At 46.4% G+C, this 23,594-nt stretch overlaps 2 protein-coding genes across 2 annotated transcripts in view; one reads left to right on the plus strand and one right to left on the minus strand.

The window, feature by feature from the left end:
* Positions 1-23,594, plus strand: part of TMEM272 (transmembrane protein 272) — an 87,409-nt gene that overhangs the window by 14,415 nt on the left and 49,400 nt on the right. Inside the window, 1 exon segment of the mRNA XM_036831665.1 lies at positions 4,181-4,323. The gene's annotated coding sequence lies outside the window, so the exon portion shown is untranslated.
* On the minus strand, positions 17,064-23,365 carry CCDC70 (coiled-coil domain containing 70). The gene is made up of 2 exons (XM_036831663.1): positions 23,352-23,365; positions 17,064-17,948 (listed from the first exon to the last, which is right to left on the minus strand). Exon 2 carries the CDS (start codon positions 17,866-17,868, stop codon positions 17,200-17,202), a length of 669 nt encoding a protein of 222 aa, XP_036687558.1. The 5' UTR covers positions 17,869-17,948; positions 23,352-23,365; the 3' UTR covers positions 17,064-17,199.

A 23,594-nucleotide genomic window follows, 5' to 3' on the forward strand; every position in this document is an offset into this window, starting at 1 on the left:
AGCACACGTTCATTGTTGTTTTTCTGACTTGCTGCAGGACCAGAGTGATTGTGAGCCAGCAGACCCCGGTTCAGCTGGAAGAAAGGAGCAGGGTCTGAGATGGGGGGCAGGTCGGTGGCACAGAAAGAACCCATGGCTGAACCTTTGACGTCTTCTTGGTCTATGGAAAGCCAAAATTTTCTGATGTGCGATCCTTTTTTGCATCTGCTTTCTTACTGAGGGAGACAGAGCTTTTGATGCATTTAATTCAGGCAAATTCTTTTTAGATGGCCAAAACAATAGATACAGTTTAAACTTTCTTGATCTCCTGAGCAAACATTTGAGAAATGCAAATAAGGCAGATTAAGCTAATCTCCACTCAAGAAGGTCTTCCTTGGTGGCCTTCCCTTCTGTGGACCTTTGGAGAAAGGAAGCCTTGTGCAAAGCTCCTGCCAGGGTGTTCAATCACTATGGCAAGATGGGTCGGTGTTTACTGAGTGTGTGCCTACAATTCTTTTTTTATTTTTTATTAAAAAAATTTTTTTGCCTACAATTCAAAGAGAAGGAAGGATGGGGAATTCCCTGGTGGTTAGGACTCCATGCTTTCATTGCCAAGGGCGCGGGTTCAATCCCTGGTCTGGGAACTAGGATCCCACAAGTCGCATGGTGCGGCCCAAAACAAACAAACAAACAAAAAAACCCAAACAAAGAGAAGGAAGGGTGGACTTACACTGTTTGTCAGAGAATAGAAAGAGATATGAACAAATTAGCTGAGAACACTTACTGGGTTAATGCTATGTTTCAGTCTGGGTGCTGTCAAGAAAGGAGATCCCAGGGCAGGGAGTTTAGGAGAAGGAATTAATACAGCATGCTAGCTGTAAGGGGTTGCAAGAGCTGAAATGGGGTGGGGGGATGTGAGGGGGTAGGGGCGGTGGAGGTAACCCAGGAATTAACAGCTTCAGGAGGTTGCTACCACCCCTAGGACTAGAGCCCAGGAACTGGAAGCCGGAACTCGGGGGTAGGGGCTGCCTGAGGCCCCAGGGTTTTGGCTGCCCGGCTGGAGCTGCAGCTGGAGGGGGAAGGCCATGGTGGTGGTGGAGAGTGGGGAGGAAGAGGGCAGGGGCTGTGTGGCAGACCTGGGTCCAAGGAGGAAAAGTGGTCGCTGCCAGAGATGTAGCCACTGCCCCAGGCAAGGCTGGAAAGGGGGGTGGGCACGATGGGCTGGTGTATACCAGCTTCTCTCCTTCATTCACCCATGCCTCCCACTGGCCCAACCTAATGGAAAGCAAGTGGGAACAGGAACCTGGAAACCTAGCCAGTCCCCAGCAGTCTGAGAGGAACAGGGAAAGGGGATGGGCCTGAAAGCAAGTAAGCAGGTGAGCTGCTCACCTGTGCCAGCTGTTTCCCTACCACCCGAGTCTGGTGTACTTCGGGGGCCCAGCCGAGGTGAGATGACAGTGGGATGAAAAATGCAGTGTTCTGGGGAGTGGACGCTCCCCCTTCCAGGCTTCAGTGCACACAAACCAGTAGATCTACAGACGGCTCATGGGAATAAAAATCCCAGTTTCCCAAGCACGTCAGACTAATCCTGCTCTTCCTCAGTTTTCTCACAGCCAGCAGCTGCTACAGGGACTCAGATGAGGCAGGAGAAGGACAGTCTTTCAGCTCCCCTCCCTGACCCAAATCTCCTTCACCCCTTCTACCTCTGGGCATGAAAATAAGACAGTATTTATCTTTAAAAAAAAAAAAAAAGACTATATTGCCACTGGGAGAAAGCTAAATCCCTAAAAATGATTTTTGCATTACACGACTAATCCACCTGATTTTCAGAGTTTGGTTAACCCAAGTTTACAAATATTTTTCAAAAATCATTGACCTTACAAAGCTTTTATTTGACTTTCAGGTCCATTTCATTGTCCCCTGCCTGACTCCTCCACAACGATGATCAAGTTCACCCTCTCCCCCTCCAAATATTCTTTCCAAAAATGTTAATTGAGCACCTTCTAAAGGCTTGAAGCTAGGGATTTGAAAATAAATGAGACACCTGCCTCTTCGTCCTTCTGTTTCCCTGTAATGATAGTTGACCCTCCTCCCCAAGCCACCACTGCAGAATCCTCTCTGCAGATGGTATCTCCCGAAGGAAAATAGCACACAAAGCAAGACACAGACGCCTCAGTGCTACCACCCCCAGCGCCCCTCACCCCTCCCAACCCAGGGACCCTCGGGCACAGTCTTGGAATCCCTGGGCCTTTGCCAAGCAGATTTTGTAAACTCTCCAGGGCAATCCGGAAAATAACAAACTCCTTAGCAAAACTTTTGGGAGACAGAAAGAACAGAAATTAGGCTTGCCGCAAACATTGCTAAATTTTACCATCTCTGTGCCCTTTGGCAAATCTGACAGCTGAGGCAAGAAATCCCTATGCACTAGACAAAGGCTTTGTGGGAAAGAATCAAATGAAATAATCAATTTGAAAGTGGTTTGCAAACTGTAAACTCTAAACGGATACCGAGGTTTTTCCTTTGGTAATTTTCCTTCCTTGACGGAAGTTTTCAAGAAGATTGAAGAGAAAGAGCGTGAAAGAACATCACAGTGGGGGCTCTTGCTTTGATTTAAGCGGCCGAATGACCACTGGGTGACACATATGTCTGAACAGTGACCTGGCCACTTCCCTTGGTAGAGCCCTCCCGAAAGAGACGTGGCCTCAGTGACACCTCCCCCGGGCCCTCACCTCCAAGCCAGGAGACATGACATGCACAGAATCTGTGAGACACAGCTTCCTCTCTGTGTGAGATGCAGGCTTCTCCTGGAGGCTCCACAGACGCAAGTTCACACTGTTCTAGGATTCCTTCCTCCCCGGGTGGAGGCCAGGACCTGGGAGGAGCAGTGGGGAAGAACGCCTCCCAAATCTAGTCTCTCGCCCCCAGTTTCTCTCTCTCCCAGCTCTTCCCTCTGGCCCAGGAAGTTTGTTGTGGTTTGTTTGTTTCTAAATCTACCCTCATGCCCCCATCCTGAAGGAGGACTGTATTTGTTTTTGTTTTTTCACTATATTGGGATTGCTATGTGGAGGTCGGAGCGGAGACTTTTTCCTTTGTTTCTTCTTTGTTGTTTAACTTTGTACAACAAAAAGTGTTACTTAAAAAACAATTATTCCCCTATGTGTATCATCATTACTTAATGTCTTGGACATCCCAGTCAGGTTCTAAAAAACAACCAATTCTTATTTCCAAATATTTTACTACTATAGCCCATGCCTCAGGGTAATAACATCCAGAGGAGGATAATAATTACAGTCTCTTCAAGTATTTCAGTTGATTCTCAGTTCTTCTTTGTTCACAGCTCAGTGTAGAATTCTTACTTCTTTTGGGTAGAAGGAGTTGAATTTAAAAGTCAGCAATCTAGGAGCTTCACAATTACTGCAGCCGCCTACTACCTTCCAGAAATAAGCACCCACAAAGACTACAGACTCTATTTTTTTTTCCTGTCTCTCTTTTTAAAATTGGGATAGAGTTGTTTTACAAAGTTGTGTTAGTTTCTACTGTACAGCGAAGTGAAGTAGAGTTCCCTGTGCTATACGGCAGGTTCTTATTCGTTATCTATTTTATACATATTAGTGTATATATGTCAATCCCAATCTCCCAATTCATCCCACCTCCCACCCCCCAGACTCTGTTATTTATTACCCATATCTGTTCTATTACTAATGTTCTCAAATCAAGTTTAAGCTTGAAAACAGCTTTGTTGACCTCCCATCCCCCCTCATTGCACGTTCAACGTGGCCAAGAAGGTATTTGGAGCACCAGACTCTGTGCTGTCAGTGAGGCTGTCGGCTGAGGCATCCATAAGGACCTGATGCCCTGTTTATCCTTCCTTTTATTCTTTAGGAAGCCCTTCCTGACCCCCTTGTTGGGCTAAATGACCCTTCTCCACACTCCAAAGCACCCTCTGTAAAGCTCTCTCTGAGCATGTATAACAATCTGTTGAAATTAAGTCTCACTCTCCTTAGTGCCTGGCACAAAACAGGTGATCTGAAATTCCTGATGGAAAGCGAAGGATTGTGTGTGTGGTGAGGCATGGGTGATGAGAAGATGAAGGACACATGTTTCATTTGCCTTTATATGCACTGCTCATCGTAACTTCACCCATGTTCCAAGTCTTCTCTGAATTTTAGAAATCTCTGATCATTGCATTCTCTGTTTGCAGGTTTGGGTGATGCAGCAACACCGTAGAGTCATCCCAGCAATGTTCCCAATTGCTAATTTGATGGATTGCTTCTGTGAACGGTGGCAGTAGACAGCTTGTCCAGTTCCTGGTGGAGACAGCAAAACCCGTGGTCGCTCACGAAGGTGAGGTCTTGTTCCTTAGGACTTTTTCAGGTTCAGGAAATAGAAATCACTTGAACTAATGTAAGTAAAAAGGAGAAAGTCTTATAAGGACACCAGAGTATCTCATAGAGCAGCCCACTCATGAAAAGTCAGAGACCAGAAAGCAGTTGGCTCCAAGGAACCCGGGGGTCCCTGTCCCTGACTCTCACTCTGCTTCCCTCTGTGCTGCAGGCTGGTCGGCTCTGCTTCTCAGCCCACGTGAACAGGAGAACTCTTGAGTTTACAACATCTCTCTTCTGTCAGACCAAGGCTGGGGTGCTTACCGTCACCTGCTCTGGGAGACCCAGTTCTGCTCATGGCTCCCCTTTTGTAACTCCCATTTACCAAAGCAGTCACAAAACTCAAAAATAATTCTAACAAGATTGAAAAATAGTAATTATAACAGTTTTGTTGGCTGGTATTTGTGATCTGTGGGGCTCGGGGCCTCTCTTGCCCAGCTAAGGGAGGTTTGCTTAAATTCCCAGAATCTATGAGTAAATTCAAATCAACCCACTATTAGTACCAAAAACAAAACCAGGAAACCCAATGTTACCATTTTTATATAATGTGCTTTTAGAAATTCTCACTAATGCATTAAAACATTAAATAGAAGGGACACAAACATCATATTATATATAAATTTAATATATAACTAAGGAGGCTTCACATAGAGAAGGAAGAGTTATTTGATACATTGTGAAGGAATTCCTAATTAACAATTCAGAAGCATATCTTTGGCCCTGACCTCTCTCCATACACCAGATACTAATTTAATTCCATATGCATTCAAGAGTTACACACTTAACAATGAGCTATTGGAGGGAGAAAAACCAGAAGAAAATAAAAGTGAATATTTATCAAATCTGTGTATGGAGGAGAACTTTTTTTTTCTTTTTATTTTTTTTGGCTGCGTCAGGTCTTCGTTGTGGCACATAGGCTTCTCTCTAGTTGAGGCTTGTGAGCTCAGTAGTTGCAGCACGCGGGCTTAGATGCCTCACAGCATGTGGGATCTTAGTTCCCCGACCAGGGATCGAACCCACGTCCCCTGCATTGGAAGGCAGATTCTTTACCACTGAACCACCAGGGAAGTTCCGGAGGAGAAGTTTTTAAGTGTAAATTTTCCAGAAAAAAAAACAAAAAAGCAAAAAACACAACTGCAAGTTTTTAAAAAATTAAGTGACCACAGTATAGCTGAAATAAAATCATAACAACAGAACTTAAATAACATAGCCAACAGCAGAGTGGAAAAAGAATTTGCAGCAAACAAGATAGGAGTTAATATATTTAGCCTGTAAATACTTCATACAGGGGCTTCCCTGGTGGCGTGGATTAAGAATCCGCCTGCCAATGCAGGGGACACAGGTTCGAGCCCTGGTCCAGAAGATCCCACATGTTGCGGAGCAATTAAGCCCATGCGCCACAACTAATGAGCCTGCGCTCTAGAGCCCGTGAGCCACAACTACTGAGCCTGTGTGCCACAGCTACTGAAGCCCGTGTGCCTAGAGTCCGTGCTCCACAACAGGAGAAGCCACCGCAATGAGAAGCCCGTGCACCGCAACGAAGAGTAGCCCCCGCTCGCTGCAACTAGAGAAAGCCCGCGCGCAGCAACAAAGACCCAACGCAGCCAAAAATAAATAAAAATAAATAAATTAAAAAAAAACTTCATATAAACTGATAGGAAAAATGCTTAAAATCCTGTAGTTTAATAAACAAAGGATGTGAACTGACAATCCACACAAAAGAGGAAGTAAAACTAGTAAACAGGCATTAGAAAATGTGTAGTCTCACAAGTCAAATTAATACAAATTTAAAATCCAGAATAAGGTTCCATTTTTCACACATTTGCATCCTTTTTTTTTTTTTTAATGGAAATACCCAAAGTTTTTGAGAAGGTAGAAAAACCAATGCCATTTATACAAGGCTGGTAAAATGATCAATTAATACAAACACTTCAGAAAATAATTTGGGGACATTTACTCCTTGACTCACTATTTCTTGAGTCCAAGAACTCAAGAAAGTTGGACTTCCTTGAGTCCAACTCCAACATAGGAACAAATATATTCATTGTAGTGATATTGATAAAAGAAGAAAAATTTAAAATAAATATAAGGTTCAATGCTGGTCGAAGCACTTAGCAAATTATGTCCCATTCTCTCATGCACACAAACATTTACTGAGCACCTACTATCAGCCAGGTTCTGTGGAAGGAGCTGAAGAAACAAAGATGGACCAGGCAGATTCTCTGCCCTGCCTTGCAGTGTAATGGGACATATTACATGAGGTGGAGGGGAGAAAAAGTAGGGAGTAGACATTTATTGAGGAACTATGTGTTTGGCATTTTACATACATCACCACATTTCATCCTCTGAAGTCCTGAGCTGCACAGTCCTTAAGTGAGAGTAGAGAGGAGTCATACAGCGCCACTCATACAGAGCTGGCCTGCGTTTCGTTCTTTCTCTCTTCCATCTCTGGTCCTCACTCCCTGCCTCTCAGATCAGCCCTGGGAACAATGGTGGGTGACAAGTTTTTGCTGGAAGAAGGGGCTTTAGCTTCAGAGCTCCCTGCCAACTAAATCTCTAATCCCCTGCAGGGTAGAAGTTCTAGAGCCACCACCGGCTAAGAATTCCAAAGATTTTTCCTGTTAGCATCCCAAGGAATTGCTCTCTCCCTGCCCCTGCCCTCCAGCTTGCACCTCAAACTCATCAGAGTATTCTGCCAACAAATGTTGCTCTTTTGACAGAATCCCATCTACTGTAAACTAGTTGGGATTATAAATAGCAAAAGAAATTTTCACATACAAAAACATGCCAGCAAACAGACAAAAACCTTTAATGGCTTTCCAATACCTAATAACAAACTTAGACACTTAACGTTGACTTTTTCCAGACCCTTCGTTACCCACTTTCTCACCACCCGTTACTCCCTAAAACATCACCTCCATTCCATCACATTCCAGTTAGTAAGCCACTTTGGAGCCAGTTACTCAATTTTAGAAATGAAGATATAAGACAACACAGTAATAAAATCAAACACGCAAATTTAACAGTAAATAATGAAAGTATGCAAATGATATGAAATGAAGTTAACTGAGTATTACCCAAGACATGAACAGGGTAATCTTTGTAGCCTGTGTAAGTTGCTACATATGTAATGATTATTAAGAACCCGACAGGATTTCTGGTCCTCACAGTTAAACTTAGTTTCAAACTGGTGACATGTATGCTAATGAAATGATTTCACGACTCCCTGGTCCCCTAACCTGAGGGGCCCACAGCGGTCTGATGACCACACTTTAAGGGAAAACCCAACAGGGACTTTCAAAAGGGAAGAGGTCATGGTAGAGTCTAGGGAAGATGTGGGAGATGTTCCAGAAGCCAATAGAACAATGCTCTGACAAGTGGTTTGGTCGCCTTCCTGCTCCCTTCTTTCCTGGAGGGCGTCCCCACCCCCGCCAGGAGAGTTGCAAAGAACAAACTGGAGGAGTGTACGGGGATGAGGATGAAAAAGACGTAGAGAAGCCCCAACTTAGAAGAAGAGATCTGGGCTAGGAAGCAGCAGCCCAGGTGATCAAAGGCAGACGGTGAGAAGCAGCTAGAACAGAATTGCCTTGGGCTAAACACCCAAGGTGGAGGAAGGGCAGGGTTGAAGGTAAAAGGCTTTGGTTTTGGAGTTGGGGTCTAAATAGATCTTTGTGGCTGAGGAGGAAGAGACGGGGGGCTCATTCCCTGGGGCCTTCAGTAAGGGGTGCCCTGGGTGCCAGCTGAGTCTCACCAGGAGACTGTTCGTGGGCATTGGAGAGGCGTGTGGTTACCCCAGGTCAGCAACTCCTGCAAGGAGGCTCTTTCCTCCCAATTCTCTCTCTCCAGGCAGACCCCCACGTGGAGCCACAGCCTCCCATCACCCTGCACCAGGTCAAACCCCCCAGGGACACTGGGGCCAAGAAATGTCCCCTGGGCCATGTCAGAATTTGGTTGACACTCTACTGTGTTTGGAGAGGGGCAGGTGGGTGGAGAGTCAAGGGAACTGTCATTAGAATATCTTCGTGGTGATGCTTTGTGTGTGTGTGTGTGTGTGTGTGTGTGTGTGTGCGCGCACGCACGCGCGTGTGGCAGGGGGTAGAGGGGGCTTGCCATCAAAACCAGGTCATTCATTGATGAGAGTTCTTAAGATATAAGGAATATGTTAAGATCAGCTTAACTTTTTTTAAAATTTTTTAATTTTATGTATTTATTTTTGGCTGCGTTGGGTCTTCGTTGCTGCACACGGGCTTTCTCTAGTTGCAGCGAGCGGGGGCTACTCTTCGTTGCGGTGCGCGGGCTTCTCATTGCGGTGGCTTCTCTTGTTGCGGGGCATGGGCTCTAGGCGCACTGGCCTCAGTAGTTGCGGTGCGTGGGCTCAGTAGTTGTGGCTCACGGGCTCTAGAGCGCAGGCGCAGTAGTTGTGGCTCATGGGCTTAGTTGTTCCGCGGCATGTGGGATCTTCCCGGACCAGGGCTCAAACCTGTGTCCCCTGCGTTGGCAGGTGGATTCTTAACCACTGCGCCACCAGGGAAGTCCCCAAGATCCGCTTAACTTTTTATGGGGCTGAAGAATGCCCATCTGGTCCATTGGAAGAGCTTTCTGCCTTAGCTGTTTTAAGGGAAAGGCATCTGGGAGTTCCCACCGAATGGGGCCATTTGAATTTAGTTGACCAAAGCTTGGGTTCTGGAGCAGAGACAACCTGGGTTCAAATCCCCATTCTACCTCTTACTGATTGTGTCACCCTGGACTCCCTGTGGTCAGTTTCCTCATTCGTAATTGAAGCTAATACTGGTGCTACCTCACCAGGTTGTGGTGAGGATTAACTGAGACGTAACGCATGCAGTGGGCAGCACTTAGATCAGTGCTTAAAGCCGAGTGAGCTCTCAACCAACGTCAGCAAGCGTTCGCTCGTCTCAAGGCTCAGCTGTGTCTTCTGCCTGCATTGATTAGGAAAATGTAGATCTAGAACTAGTTAAACCAGCGTCGCATTTTGTTGCTAAGCAACCAGCTCTGAGTTCTGCAAAAAGTGCAGCTCGGTGTGCAGTGACCCCCTAGCAATTGAGCCCCAGTCAGGCTGTTGCTAAGCGTTGTTTTATGTTACCCAAAGCTCATTTCAAGTGTGGAGGAGGAGGGAGGCGTGCACAGACAGCACAATCCTAAAGCGTGAGCAAAACCAGTCTTTCCAGCTGGAGGGGCTCACAGTGGGCAAAAAAAGAAAATAAGTGATGACGTGTGCTTGCACCCACCTGCTGGAGTGAGAGAAATCACCCATATGATTTCCCCTTCTCTGGGGTGAAAGAGATTGTCATACGTCTTCAGCGTCGTATCCTCTGTAGAACAACGGGGTATCTCTTCTTCACCTCTTGGGGTCTGGGGTTGCATGGCCTGAGTGGGAACCTGGATATGTGGTTCCAAGCTGAGAAGGGGCAGGGCTGGAAGCACCTACAGCCATCCACATTCCTCCCCTCAGGGAAGTCAGGGGTCAGGGTCACTGACTTCAGGGGAGGTGTTCTCCCCTCATTCATTCATCTATATCATTAAACATGTATTGAGTACTAAGTGCCCAAGATTTGCTAAGCACTGAGAATAAAGCCTAAAGTGGGACAGTTACTCTCCATCTTGTCCTGGTACTTAGTTAAAAAACAAAACAACACACTCTAGCTAGTTTATCAAAGTATTTATTGAAAGATAATAGGTTGCTTACAGAATCTCCCCAATAGTCAGAGAACTGGGGCTAGTGGCTACGCAGCTAGGCACGTTGCCCGGAACACTGTTCTGAATCACCCCAGATGAGCCCCTATCATCCCTGCAGTTGGGCTTTGGGCTTTGAGGCTCATGCCACTGTCCCTGCCTGGGACCCTTCTGCCGGGGCCTCAGCTCTGCTGTCTCTAAGAACTCGTTTCCTGCCACTGTCACATGATGACTTCTGCCTGGCATCTTTTTCTTCACTGAAGTCCGGCATGGATGAGAGTGATTGGTGGAGCCTGGGTCGCATGTCTGAGCCATGGCTGCAAGGGAGGCTGGGAAATAAATTTCTGACCTTCCCTTATAAGGTGAGAAATTCCCCAGACGTAAGAAGGGTATTCCAACGGTGTTGGGATCCTGGGATCCAGGGGTCCCAGGGCAGCCACAAAGCCTTCAGACATGCATTGTCTATGCCCTCTTAACCTTTACAGTCTTCTGGAGGATTCGGGCAAATAAACCAGAGAGGACAGCCCAGAGTGACCAGGGCAGGTACAGGTGCGAGAGGGACCACAGAAGGATCCCCACCCAGGGTCAGGGAAGGCAACCTAGGGCAAGTGATACCAGGCTGATCCTTGAAGGATGAGTGTGAGCTTCTCAGCAAAGGTGAAGGCTGAGGGAAGGAGAACCCTTCTGATTACAGGTGTGACAGGTGCAAGAGCTCAGATTCACTGAGGAGCTCAAGCTCAGGGAAGGAGAGACATTCTGGGTGGCTGGAGAAAGGATGGGGCTGATGTAGGCAAAAGTGCAAGAAACACTGCTCTAAATAATATGCTTGTGTCACCTGCTTTTTGCATTTTAATTTTAGGCATTATATACTGACTTCTCACGATAAAAAAAAAAGGCAGATTTACCATCCCCCCTCTTATTCTAATATCGTGTATTATAATTTTGGATAGATCACAATCAGTATTTATATTTACCTAACTATGTGAATGCTATTCACGGCTGAGTGTGCAGTATTCTACTGCTATTTTCCCTTTTCTGCACACGTCTTTGTTTCACATTACTGTACAACTATTGCTTTCTTCCCAGTTGCTCAGTTTTCTCCCTACTCACCAGTTAGTTATTTACCCTCAAACTCTCCCACAGCAGTGTTAATATCCTCTCAATCCGTTCAGTCACTTTAAGTATTCCACCAATTTCATCTTTTTTTTTTTCGCATCTTTATTGGAGTATAATTGCTTTACAATATTGTGTTAGTTTCTGCTGTACAACAAAGTGAATCAGCTATACGTATACATATATCCCCATATCTCCTCCCTCTTGCGTCTCCCTCCCACCCTGCCTATCCCACCCCTGTAGGTGGACACAAAGCACCAAGCTGATCTTCCTGTGCTATGCAGCTGCTTCCCACTAGCTATTTTACATTTGGTAGTGTATACATGTCAATGCTACTCTCTCACTTCGTCCCAGCTTCCCCACCCCACCGTGTCCTCAAGTCCGTTCTCTACATCTATGTCTTTATTCCTGCCCTGTCACTAGGTTCATCAATACCGTTCTTTAGTTTCCATATATATGTGTTAGCATACTGTATTTGTTTTTCTCTTTCTGACTTACTTCACTCTGTATGACAGACTCTAGGTCCAACCACCTCACTACGAATAACTCAATTTCGTTTCTTTTTATGGCTGAGTAATATTCCATTGTATATATCTGCCACATCTTCTTTATCCATTCATCTGTTGATGGACACTTAGGTTGCTTCCATGTCCTGGCTATTGTGAATAGTGCTGCAATGAACATTGTGGTACATGTATCTTTTTGCATTATGGTTTCAATTTCATCAACTGAAACTTCTTCAGTTTCATCTCTTGAAGAAGTCTTTTTTAACACTTTCAGACCTGCTCCAGTCTGTCCTGGGATCCTGTCTGGATTTGGGCCACAGCTGTCACCTTGGGGTCTCCCTCCTACTAACCCTTGTGTTGAATCTTGTTCCCTGGATCCCATATCTACCCTTGTTTTGCTAAACTCCCTATTTTGGTGGCACTTCTCAGAAAAGGATGGTTGTGGTAAATTGAGATGTTGTGTGCCTGGAGATGCCTTTATTCTACGCTGGCTCTTGATTGACAGTCTGGCTGAGTGTAGAGCCCGTAGTTGGAATCATCTCTCTCAGTCTGTTAAAGCCATTGTTCCATTGTCCTCCATGTGCCATTGTGGTGGTGCTGGGAAATCTGAAGATATTCTCTTATCTAGTCTTTCTTTGACAATCTTCTCTTTGCCCCCAGTGGTCTGAAATTCCATAGTGATATGTCCTGGTCGGATGAGTTTTCACCCACTATTTTGGGCGCTTTGGGCCTTTTCCATCTGTAAAATTGTGTTGAGACATAGTCTTGAATGATTTCTTTGATAATTTTTTCCCCCTACATTCTTTTTCTTTTCTTTCTGGATCTCATTATCTGGAGGATGGACGTCCTGGACCCTTGTCCCACCTCTATTTTTTTTAACGTCCCTTGACCAGTTTTCTTGTCCTTTTCTCATCTTTCTCAGAGAGTTCTTCAATTTTACCATCCAGTCCATTTCTTTTTTTTTTTTTTGGCTGTGCCATGTGGCATGTGGGATCTAAGCTCCTTGACCAGGGATCAAACCCACTCCTCCTGCAGTGGAAGCGCGGAGTCTTAACCTCTGGACCGCCAGGGAAGTCCCCAACCCATTTCTTGAACTTTTCATTCCTGCTATGTGATACTGCCAATAACTCTTTTTGGATTTTCTGAATATTCCTAGCATTTTGTTCTTGTTTCAGGGATGCAATATTGTCTCTTATTTCTTTTAAAGCCTCCCTCTCCCTGTATATTCTCTATTTCCTCCAAGTTACAGTTAACTGTTCATTTTAGCCCGTGTCATATTAGAGGCTTACCTAAAGTGCCTGGTGATCCTTGGACATCTGCTCACATTTAAGGGGGGCAATAAAGAGGTGACTGGAAGCTCTGTGTGCACAGGTGAGTCCTCAGTGTTACACATTTAGGCCTGTTCTCCTGGGATGGTCAAATTCCCCAGAGAAGATGCTTCAGTTTCCTGCCTAAAAGCTTGGCTGCCAGCATTCTGGGAACTGAGTGGAGAAAAAATGGTGGTGTGTATGTGTGTGTGTGTGTGTGTGTGTGTGTGTGAGATTAATCTATTACTGCATAACAGACTACTCCAAAACCTTGCGTTACAAAAATTTTATCATCTCAAAGTTTCTGTGGGTTAGAAATTCAAGGACAGCTTAACCGAATGGTTCTGGCCCAGGTCTCTCATGAGGTCACAGTGAGATATGGGCTGGGTCTACAGTCATCTACCTGGGTCCGGAGGTTCTGCTTCCAAAGTGGCTCACTTAACATTCCTGGCAAGTCGCTGGTTGTCTGCAGGAGGCCTCGTTTCCTCCCCGTGTGTCCTCATGACGTGGCAGCAGCCTTGCCTAGAGTGAGCGATTTAAGAGAGAGCAAGGCAGAAGCTGTAATGTCTTTTATGACCTGGTCTCAGCAGTCACACTCCGTCATTGTCCACAATACCCCACTGGTTACACAGATCAGCCCTTTTCAGTGTGGGAGGCGACTACCCCAGGGCATGCATACCAGGAGGGCGGATCCCCTAGGAGCCATCTTAGAGGTTGGCTGCCACTAGGGTTGGGTGGGGTGTCTCAACACTTTTCAGGTACATCTTTACTTTTCAGCCATTTTTAGCAAGGTATCACCATCTTCAGCTAGACCTGCTATCTCTAGTTCTAAGACCCTGAGTTTTGTCCTCTTCAAAGAGTCAATCTCCAATCTCCTACATAACGGAGGAGCTACAGCCTCCGGCTCTACTGAATTGGGGAGAGGACCTAGGAGTTTGCTTCTTAAAAAGACTTTCATCCGGTCTTCCCGTTATCAGCTCCACCTTTACCTACGCCTCAAGAAGTATTTGACCTGCTAATTCCTGTGTCTTCCTGGAGGAAGGTGGCTCTGCAGTGTAAATTGGGTTGGTCCTTGTCTTTCCCCACTGCCAGTTGAAAATTCAGCTGTGTTTCTGCTAAGTCAGCTCCATTCATCCATCTGCTTTTCTGCTTTCAAAATTTTGGTTGCTACTGGCTTCTCTCCTATTCTTTGTTCTTGTGGATTTCCGTCTTTTTAACAATCTCCTTACCGTGTTTTACTGGGATTTTGGGAGGGAGTAGAAGCTGGTGAATGCATTTGTTTGTGATCTTTAACTGGAAATCCCTTCCTCTTCTCTTTTCATCCCTGCTTCTTCTGGGCTACATCTTACCCCAAGGCAAGACAGAGGAGGGCTTTAAGGAGATCACTGAGAGGCTTAAAATATGGCACCTAAAGTTTGGGTAACATGGTGGTCTAAGTCATGCCTGAGAAATTCAAAGAGTGAGGAACTGGCCAAACAGCCAGTGGCATCAGAGTAGAGAGCCCTGGGTTTGGTAATGAGGAAATAGGGCTTCCCAGTAGACCACCTGTTGTTAAAGGATTGGTCAGTCCTTCCCTCCTTGGCCCTCTACTTCTGGATAAAAGTGAGACATGAAGTTCTTCCAGAGGTTTGATTGTGGTGGGTGTCACACGGTGACCGACGGCAAGGCTTTGGAGGTCGGCTGTCCTGGGGCCCCCCGGGTAGGTGCTCTATCAGTCAGGGTTCTCCAGAGAAACAGAGTCAAGGAGCCACTCTGTCCCCACCACCCTAGCGGAAGCCGACCTCCAAGTCGCCAGCAACTGCGGGTAGCCAGCGGAAGCTGGGACGGTGGCGTGGAGTGGGTCCTCCCTCAGAGACCCCGGAGAGACCCAGCACTGCCAACAGTGTGACCCGCAGCCTCGAGCGAATGCATTTTGGTTGTTTGCGGTAATTTGTGAGGGCAGCCCTAGGAAACTCATACAGTCATATTCTGGTAAATGATGGAGGTAACACTGGCTCCTGGCCATCCCTGTCGGACCATAAGCTAAGTCCGTTTCACCAGTTCATGCTACTTGCATGACTATTAGCAGTAATCAGTTATTCATGATCCTTTGTTCTTCTGGTTCTGAATTAGATGATACAACTATGTCACAAGTCCCAAAGATGAGCTAGGCACGTCACGCTGGGATGCACTGGTCTGTTCACCACTGAGACCTAAGGGGACAGAGCTGGAACAGTGGACATTTATGTCAGTTGCCTGGAAGAAGGGTGGACTCACAGAGGGACCCACCTGTCCTCCTCCAGTCCTTCAAATGACAGCTGTCTCTCCCAGTGGTTCCTATGGGATGCTGTTGGGGGGGAAATGCACATTCCCAGTTCCTGCCTCCACCTGGTTTACATTTCTTTGGGCTTAAGATCAACAATCTGTTTGCTTTTGTTTGGGGCAGAATCACTGGAATTGCTGAATCTGCAGCTCTTGCTGCACTGGGGTTCCCACCATCCTGCACACCATGCACTGGACAGGTCTTCTCGAGTGAGGGCCCCTAGCTGTCTCGCCTTGAAATCTGATTCTCCACACCAGCATCTTATTCCCTCCACTTCTGACGTCTTTGCCCAGGGGCCCGTTGGGAGCTGAGGATGCAAAACTTGGTTTGTGGCAAAGGAGAAAGCGGCTCCCAGCGCCCTGGCCCTGACTCCTGAGGATCAGAGGCCTTGCAAGGAACCCCAACTTTCTCAGAGTGACACGGAGCCATGGAGAGTGCTCTTGGGGTTGGCCCATTCTCCTGTACCCGGACATCTGCTCAGCGCACCTAGGGGGACCCTGTCCCCTCCTCTCCCTGTTTCTCGACCACCCCCCCAAACCACAGTGAAATCCCCAGGCGCTTTAGGCTCATCCAGCCCTGATGCCGTCATTGGCTGAGCTACTCTAAAGCCACGTGCCATGACCCGGCTGTGTTAGAAAAGGAATGGGACCAACGGGCAGACGGTGTGAGCTCTAGTCCTGGACCTCCCATTTGCTACTTGCCTGGCCACGTGCAGTCCCTCTACTTTTCCAGGTCTCTGTTTCCTCACCTGTACAATGGGTTTATGTACCTTCCCTGTCAACCCACAGAGTTGTGGTGAAGCTTACATGAGTTGGCAGATGTGAACGTGCTTATCAAATAGTAAGGGATGCACAAAGGCAAAGTAAGTTGCTACGTGAATGACAGTGAGGGTCAGGCCCAAGAAAAGGGGAAGCAGGCGATGTTGGCCTTGACATTTCTTTCTACCCACCTTCTGGTCCCTTCCATACCAATGCCCATATAGACGGTCTAATCCCAGAGGAGAAGTTAGGCATGTAAATTGCTGACCACATTAGTGTACATTCATTTAATGTACTACCTCCCTGGGGCATTTTAATTTTAAGTGAATGGAATGAGGGAAACACAAAGGAAGGAACTGATAATGCAGAGATAACAGGTATGTGAGACCTGCGTGAATGGGAGTATCGGGTCAGGGAGGTCTCCCTGACACCTCCCAGATGGCCCTACCTGGTCCACAGGACTCCATCAGGGAAGGGCAGTGCTCTTGTGGGCGGAGCTCTAGAGCCTCAGCCTAATGCCACGCCCCTTTCTCACGCTACAGAGAATGGGCAGTTGAGAAGTCTGGTGGAAGCCTGGATCCGTGAGTGAGTGAACCGCTGGGGGGATGCTGCCTCTGTGTTCTGAGTGGCCTCCCAGGTGAGGACAAAGCACGGGTGGACTGTTAACAGCGCTGCAGCCTTTTCTGGGAAGCTGCCAGCCCGCTCGCAGCCTCCAAGACTGCCCAGGGTGGAGGAGAAGGGACTGCCCCGCGGCGCCACAGAGGCAGAGGTATCTCCGCCCCTCTCCGTCCCTACGTGTCTCTTGCTGGCGTCGCCCTCACCCCCACCCCCACCCCGTTCTGACTCTTCAGGAGAGTCCAGGGTCTCCACTTACACCCACCCTCACATGCCGCGCTCACGGGGAGCTGCTCGCGGAGCCAAGCTCGGTGGACAGCAGAGCAGCCTGGAGGACGGGAGTACGACCTCTGAGAATCACAAAACCTGGAAAAATGCAGCTGGCCTCCGCACAGAAGTTGGTTTTCCAGACCTCTCCTCAGAACTTTATTAGATCTTTTGAAGCCAGGAGACAAATAAGAGCGTGTTTTCTTCAGCACATGGGGTCACCCCGGACTCGAGTCCCAGTCCATCGGTGAGGACCCCCCAGCCCTTCGTCTCCTGTGCTCACGCCCTGCCCCGGCAGGAGGCTGCCGACCGGGGCCCCCCACTGGCGTTGCGGTGCCCCCCTGCCAGCCTCTGCTCCTCCGCAACCTGAGCGCCCCCTTCCACCCAGAAGGCCTTCTCCTCCTCCCAGAGGGCCTTCTCCTCCTCCCAGAGGGCCTTTTTATCCTCCCACAGGGCCTTCTCCTCCTCCAGAAGGGCTCTTTCCTCCTCCCACAGGGCCTTTTCTTCCGCCCACAGGGCCTTGTCCTCCTGAAGGAGGTTCCGGTCTCTTTCCCACAAGGCATTGTCCTCTTTCCAGAAGGCCTTATCTTCCTTCCAGAAGATTCGGTACTTTTTCCAAAAGGCTTTCTCTTCTTCCCAGAAAGATTTTTCCATTTCCCAGAAGGCTTTTTCCTCTTTCCAGAAGGTTTTCTCCTCTTCCCAGAAAGGTCTCTCCTCTTCCCAAATGCCCAAGATCTGGCCCCTGAAAGTGCAGATCTTGCCACGGAAATTCCACATCTCTTCCCTGAAGCCTTCTATCTTCTCACGGAAGTGTCTCCTCTCTTCCCGAAACACCTTGTCTTCCTGCAGCTTGTGGATTAGTTTCTCCTGGCGAATGTTGGATGAGGGGACCACCAGTGAGTGGAAGCAGGCAAGTTCCATCCATTTGCTCACCTTGAAGGGAAACATTGTCTTGGTCAGCCAGGATGGCGGGGTGACTGCGATGGAGGACACGGCTGCTGGCCAGGTCCAGGTCAGCTGGTCCAACCCTATGGGGGCACCAGAGAGAACATGTCCCTTGAGTATCACATCCCAGAGGGCAAGCCCTGGACTCTGTGCCATTACTGGGAATTATTTTTTAATCTTAGAATTTTTTTTTTTTACATATACATGTATCTATTCTTTTTCAAATTCTTTTCCCATTTAGGTTACTACAGAGTATTGAGTTGAGTTCCTTGTGCTATACAGTAGGTCCTTGTTGGTTACGTATTTTACATGTAGCAGTATGTACATGTCAATCCCAAACTCGCAGTCTAACCCTTCCCCTCACCCTTCCCCCCGGTAACCATAAGTTCGTTCTGTAAGTCTGTGAGTCGGTTTCTGTTTTGTAAATAAGTTCATTTGTATCATTCTTTAAAGATTCCACATATGAGCAATGTCACATGATATTTGTCTTTCTCTATCTGACTTCACTTAGAATGATAATCTCTAGGTCCATCCATGTTGCTGCAAATGGCATTATTTCATTCTTTTTTATGGCTGAGTAATATTCCATCATATATATGTACCACATCTTCTTTATCCATTCCTCTGTTGATGGACATTTAGGTTGCTTCCATGTCTTGGCTATTGTAAACAGCGCTGCAGTGAGCACTGGGGTGCATGTATCCTTTCGCACCATGTTTTTCTCCAGATATATGCCCAGGAGTGGGATTGCTGGGTCATAACGGTAGCTCTTTTTTTAGTTTTTTAAGGAACCTCCATACTGGTCTCCATAGTGGCTGTATCAATTTACATTTCCACCAACAGTATAAGAGGGTTCATTATTGGGACATTTTAACCATTGTTCTCTTTGTCCCCTTGGTGGTATTTGTGAGGGGCAAGCTGTGGTAGAGAAAGACGCTGGCTGGTCATGGTTTTGCACTGAAGAGGTAGTCAGTACGTTCAAGCTCAAGGCTACTGAAATAATAGAATATCAGCCAACAAAGACAATGGTTCTCAACCAGAGTGTCAGGACGCACAAGTGTGACATGATCACTTTAGAGGTGTGTCACAGTTTTGTTTTGCTTTTAAATAATCAAGTGCCACAGCCCCAAGTGATTTATTTGTGTTACATCAACCAGAATACATCTGAGGTTTTGGCTTTCTCACTTGGGGATTGTTCATAACCTTCTGATTGGGCGTGCTCACAGCAGGAGGCCACAAGTGTGCATATCCTCTGTTATAAGCCATGTGGGAAACAGAAGGTGAGACCCACAGACCTGGAGGAGTCGATTTTAGTAGAAGAATCTATTTTGGGAACAGAAGTTTAGAACCAAAAGGTGAAAGATGACACTGAATGTTGGCTAGGATGTGGGAAAGAGGAATTCTCACATGGTAGCCAGTAGCCATTCTCACATGGTAGCCAATTCTCACATGGTAGCCATTATTGTTCAATAACAATAATGAGGACACATTATGACTCAGCTGCTCCACTCCCAGATACATGCCCTGAGGGAACTTCTAAATTGTGTCCAGGTTACGTGTACAGGAATGTTCAAGCAGCTATGTTCACAAGAGCTCAACACTGCAAGCAGTCCAATGACCGTCACAATAGAATGGAGTTCAAATGTGGTGGTCTGTTCATGCAATGGAGAGCATAGCTACGTGCAACAATGTGGATGAACCTTATAATACTGAAAGAAAGAATCAGGATCAAAGACTTTGAAAGAAAAAGTTCCAAAACAAGCAAAATTAAACTCTGTTGTTTAAGGAAATATACTTAAGTGACAACACAAAAAGACAAGCAAGGAAGTGAGTCCCATTAAGTCAAGATAATAATTACTTAGGAAGTTGAGATTAACATATATACACTACTGTATGTAAAACCGATAACTAACAAGGACCTATTGATACTGTATAGCACAGGGAACTCTACTTAGTACTCTGTAATAATCTATATGGGAAAAGAATCTGAAAAAGAATAGATATGTGTGCATGTATAACTGAATCACTTTGCTGTACACCTGAAACTACCACAACATTGTAAATCAAATATACTCCAATATAAAAAAAATTTTTTTTAAAGTAATTACTTGTGTGTGAAGGAGTGGGTGGGGAGGTAGGATACTAAGGGCTGTGATTGGGTGAGGACGTGAGAGGGGCTTCTGAGGGGCCAGTAGTATCCCTTTTCTTTACTTGGTGGCAGTTGCCTGTGTGTTATAATAAAAAAGTGCTAAGCTGTATACATATGTTTTATGTACTCCAGTAAATGCATTGTATATCCCAGTAAAATAAAAGCTAGGGAAAAAGAAAGAAAGAGAGAAAGAGAGAGAGAGAGAGAGAGGGAGAGAGGAAGGGAGGGAGGGAGGAAGGAAGGAAGGAAGGAAAGGAAGGAAGAAAGGAAGAAAAGGAAGGAAGGAAGGAAAAGAAAGAAAGGAAGGAAGGAAGAAAAAAGAAAGGAGGGAAGAAAGGGAAGAAGTGGGGAGGGAGGGAGGAAGAAAGGAAAGAAAGAGGGAAGGAAGGAAAGAAAGAAAGCAAAGGAAAGGAAAGGCAGAAAGAAAGAAGGAAAGAAGGAAAAAAAGAGAGGGAGGGAGGGAGGGAGGATCTCCACACATTGCCGTTATCTGAGGTATCAGATCTCAGAACTATCCCCAAAATTCCGGTAACAAAGGTGGGTTGAGAGATGAGAAAAAGGTCTGGACATGGGACAGCAGTTGGAGTGCAGGGGAGACAAAGGGTGTGTACACATGGCAAGGGCATCGATTTCCATGTTGAGCTTTCTGGAAGCAGCTGCCAGGGTCTGGCCTCACTGAGTGGGCCTCGCTGGGCACTGCACCCTGGAGCACCGTGAGTCCCTCCAGGAGATTTCCAGGTTTTCTCCTTCTTTTTCTACTTTCTGACTTGGGAGCAGGCAGTAGGGGAGAAGGAAGGACACATAGCTGGCGTGTGCGTGGCTGTGTGTGTGTGTGTTTGTGTGTGTCTAAGTGAGAGATGTTTGTATCAAGCACTGGACTGATTGATAGCAAAAACATTTAGCAACTTGGTCACTAATTTCAGATGAAACCTCCCCTCCTCATACAACCCTCCAGCCGAAGGAAAATATACAGACACCCACGCTAAGAAGCAAATTTAAAAACACTGAACGCTATCACTAAAGAAAATAACTATATTTTTCAACAACAAAATAAGGTTTACAGAAGTCCCCTTTCATGTGTGAGACCTGTCTGTCCCCAGTGCATCCCCTGCACAATAAGGAAACATTTGTGCAGGCTTCTGACTTTCTTCTGCTCTGTTTCCTGGACATATCCCAACTCCGAAAGTGATCACCTTCCAAATTACACTAGAGCTTTATTTCTTACTCCATAAGCAATGTTTGCACTAACTAGACAACTTGTTGAAACAGTTTAATAAATTCCTCTTTCCTTTTTACCATAGATACCAACTATCACCCAGTTCTACATTTCACCCCATCCACGTTATCCCCAGCCATTATTTTCTGGCCCTTTATGACCTCACACTTTCTGCAGGTCTAACACCAGTCGTTGCTTTTAGTGGGCTTTCCTTTTAGGGCTGCTCTCCACAAAGAAACAGAGTGTGTCTGCCTTTATGAGGAGGAGAGAGCTGCAAAGATGAGTGAAGAAGTCAATTCAAGGCAGCTGGCCCTGTCCACGGAGTCCCTTGAGAATAGAGCAAACTACAGACTGTAGGTCAGTGAGCACTCAGGGTTCACAGTACACAATTTTCCCCCTGAATCTAACTCCCCACTTGAGCAGCAGCAGGAGAAATCTGCTTATGGCACGTATGCTTAAACGTATTATAGAAATACACATATCATAAGTCAGGTATTCAGGGGCACCCCTTGTTCTCAGAGAATCTGGGTTCCTACTCGCGGAGAAAACAGGTCCATGAGCTGAAACTCCCAGCTCACCCTCTCGGCATCCACATCCATCTTTAATGTCCTCCTCTGGGCTCCCAGGCAAGGCCAGGCCTTCCCCCCATCTCCTGCTAACTGCACAGTGACCTTTTTTCATCAGTGATCCCTCACTCTTGGGCCGTCCACATCTCACCCTCTGCTCACTCTGACATCTCAGCACAAAAACGTGCTCAAGTCTGTCTCATTTTAAAACCAACGAAGCAACCCAAAACAGAATCCTCTGACTCCCTCTACCTATTGCTAGCCCTCTCCTCCTTAAATAGTCTTCTTAGGGACTTCCCTGGTGGTCCAGTGGTTAGGGCTCCATGCTGCCCCTGCAGGGGGCATGGGTTTAATCCCTGGTCGGGAACTAAGATCCCACATGCTGCGCCTTGTGGTCAAAAAAAAAAAGTAAATAGTCTTCTTAAAAGAGCAGTTGACAATCGCTATCCCCATTCATGTGTTGCATCTGCACCCTTGTGCTGCAGCAATCTTCTGTCCCCTAACTCTACTGAAACTGTACCTCTTAAGGTCACCACTCACCCGCTAGTGGTTTAGTCCTTATCCTACTGACCTCTCGGCAGCACTGGACATGAATCCTTCTTTGAAACTCCTTCCCTCTTGACGTCTATAAGGCCAGGCCATTCTGTTCTCCTCCTACTTCCCTTTTGGTTCTAGTCTCTTTGTGGACTCCTTTTCCCAATGGAGTATACTTTATCCATTTAAAGCAGAACCTACCTCATAGGGCTCTTGTGGGGAATAAATTGGTATGTTGAGTGCCTAGCACAGTGCCTGGCACACAGCAAGTGCTCAATAAATAGGAAATGAGAATAACTGTAATTACTATTTTGTGTCATTTTCAGTCTTCCTAGAGTGGCATGCTGGGATAATCATGATTTGCCCCTACAAATTTTAGCCTTACCTTTCAGCCATCTCCCCTGACACCTAGGCTCTGGCCACCTGGAACTCCTCTAATGTGCCGAGTTTTCCCCGCTTCCATGCCATGCTGTTCTCTCTCCCTGGATGTCTGGCCTAAGCCCACTTCACTTTGTCCAGCTAACACTTCAAGACTCAGATAAGGAGTCTGCTCTCCTAGGCAGCTTCTCCTGAAACTCTCCCACCAAGTTCAGACTGAGCATACACCCCTCCTGTCCTGCTAGGAACACTTCATCTCCCATCTCTATGTCCAGCATCTAGCACAATGTCTGGTACATAATAGATGTTCAGTAAATGTCCATCGACTGAATGAATGGCAGTCTTCTGGGTTAGAATGCTGGAAAAAAATGTATCTCCAAAGTTTTTATCATTCCACTTAAATTATCTTTGAGAAAGAGATAAAATAAGTACAATATCAAATACATTGATGCCTATTTAGATATAAAGTACAATATAAAACTGTAAATATGTGTCTATATAGATATAAAAACATAAGTCAAAGACGCATGCCTAATCTTCAATCTTATACTTCAAGGCTAGGAACTTATTTTTAAAGGAAATGTTATATATCGAGTTATGTTTACAGCCAATCCTCTCTGATCTAAAGCCAACAATTACTTACTGCTTGGCTGTTTCCCAACTGGGCAAGTCCTGTAGCCCTCAGAGGACAGGCAGTCATTGTCACATCAGATCCCTAGTGATGTCACTTTCATAGGCTCCCTTAACACTGTTTGCAAAGACCCCTCTCAGTCCTGAGTCACAGGGTGGAGAGGGCCAGGATAGGGAACCAAATGAGAGACTCTAAAAAGTTGAGGGAGAACATGAAAGGTTGGAAAGACTTCATCTTCCATCTTTGACTTCACCA

Source organism: Balaenoptera musculus, chromosome 18 (assembly GCF_009873245.2).
Source record: "Balaenoptera musculus isolate JJ_BM4_2016_0621 chromosome 18, mBalMus1.pri.v3, whole genome shotgun sequence".
Classification (NCBI taxonomy): Eukaryota; Metazoa; Chordata; class Mammalia; order Artiodactyla; family Balaenopteridae; genus Balaenoptera; species Balaenoptera musculus.

Coding starts and splice junctions, on each gene's coding strand:
- CCDC70 (XM_036831663.1), bottom strand. CDS start 17,868: ATGTTTCCCTTCAAGGTGAGCAAATGGATGGAACTTGCCTGCTTCCAC.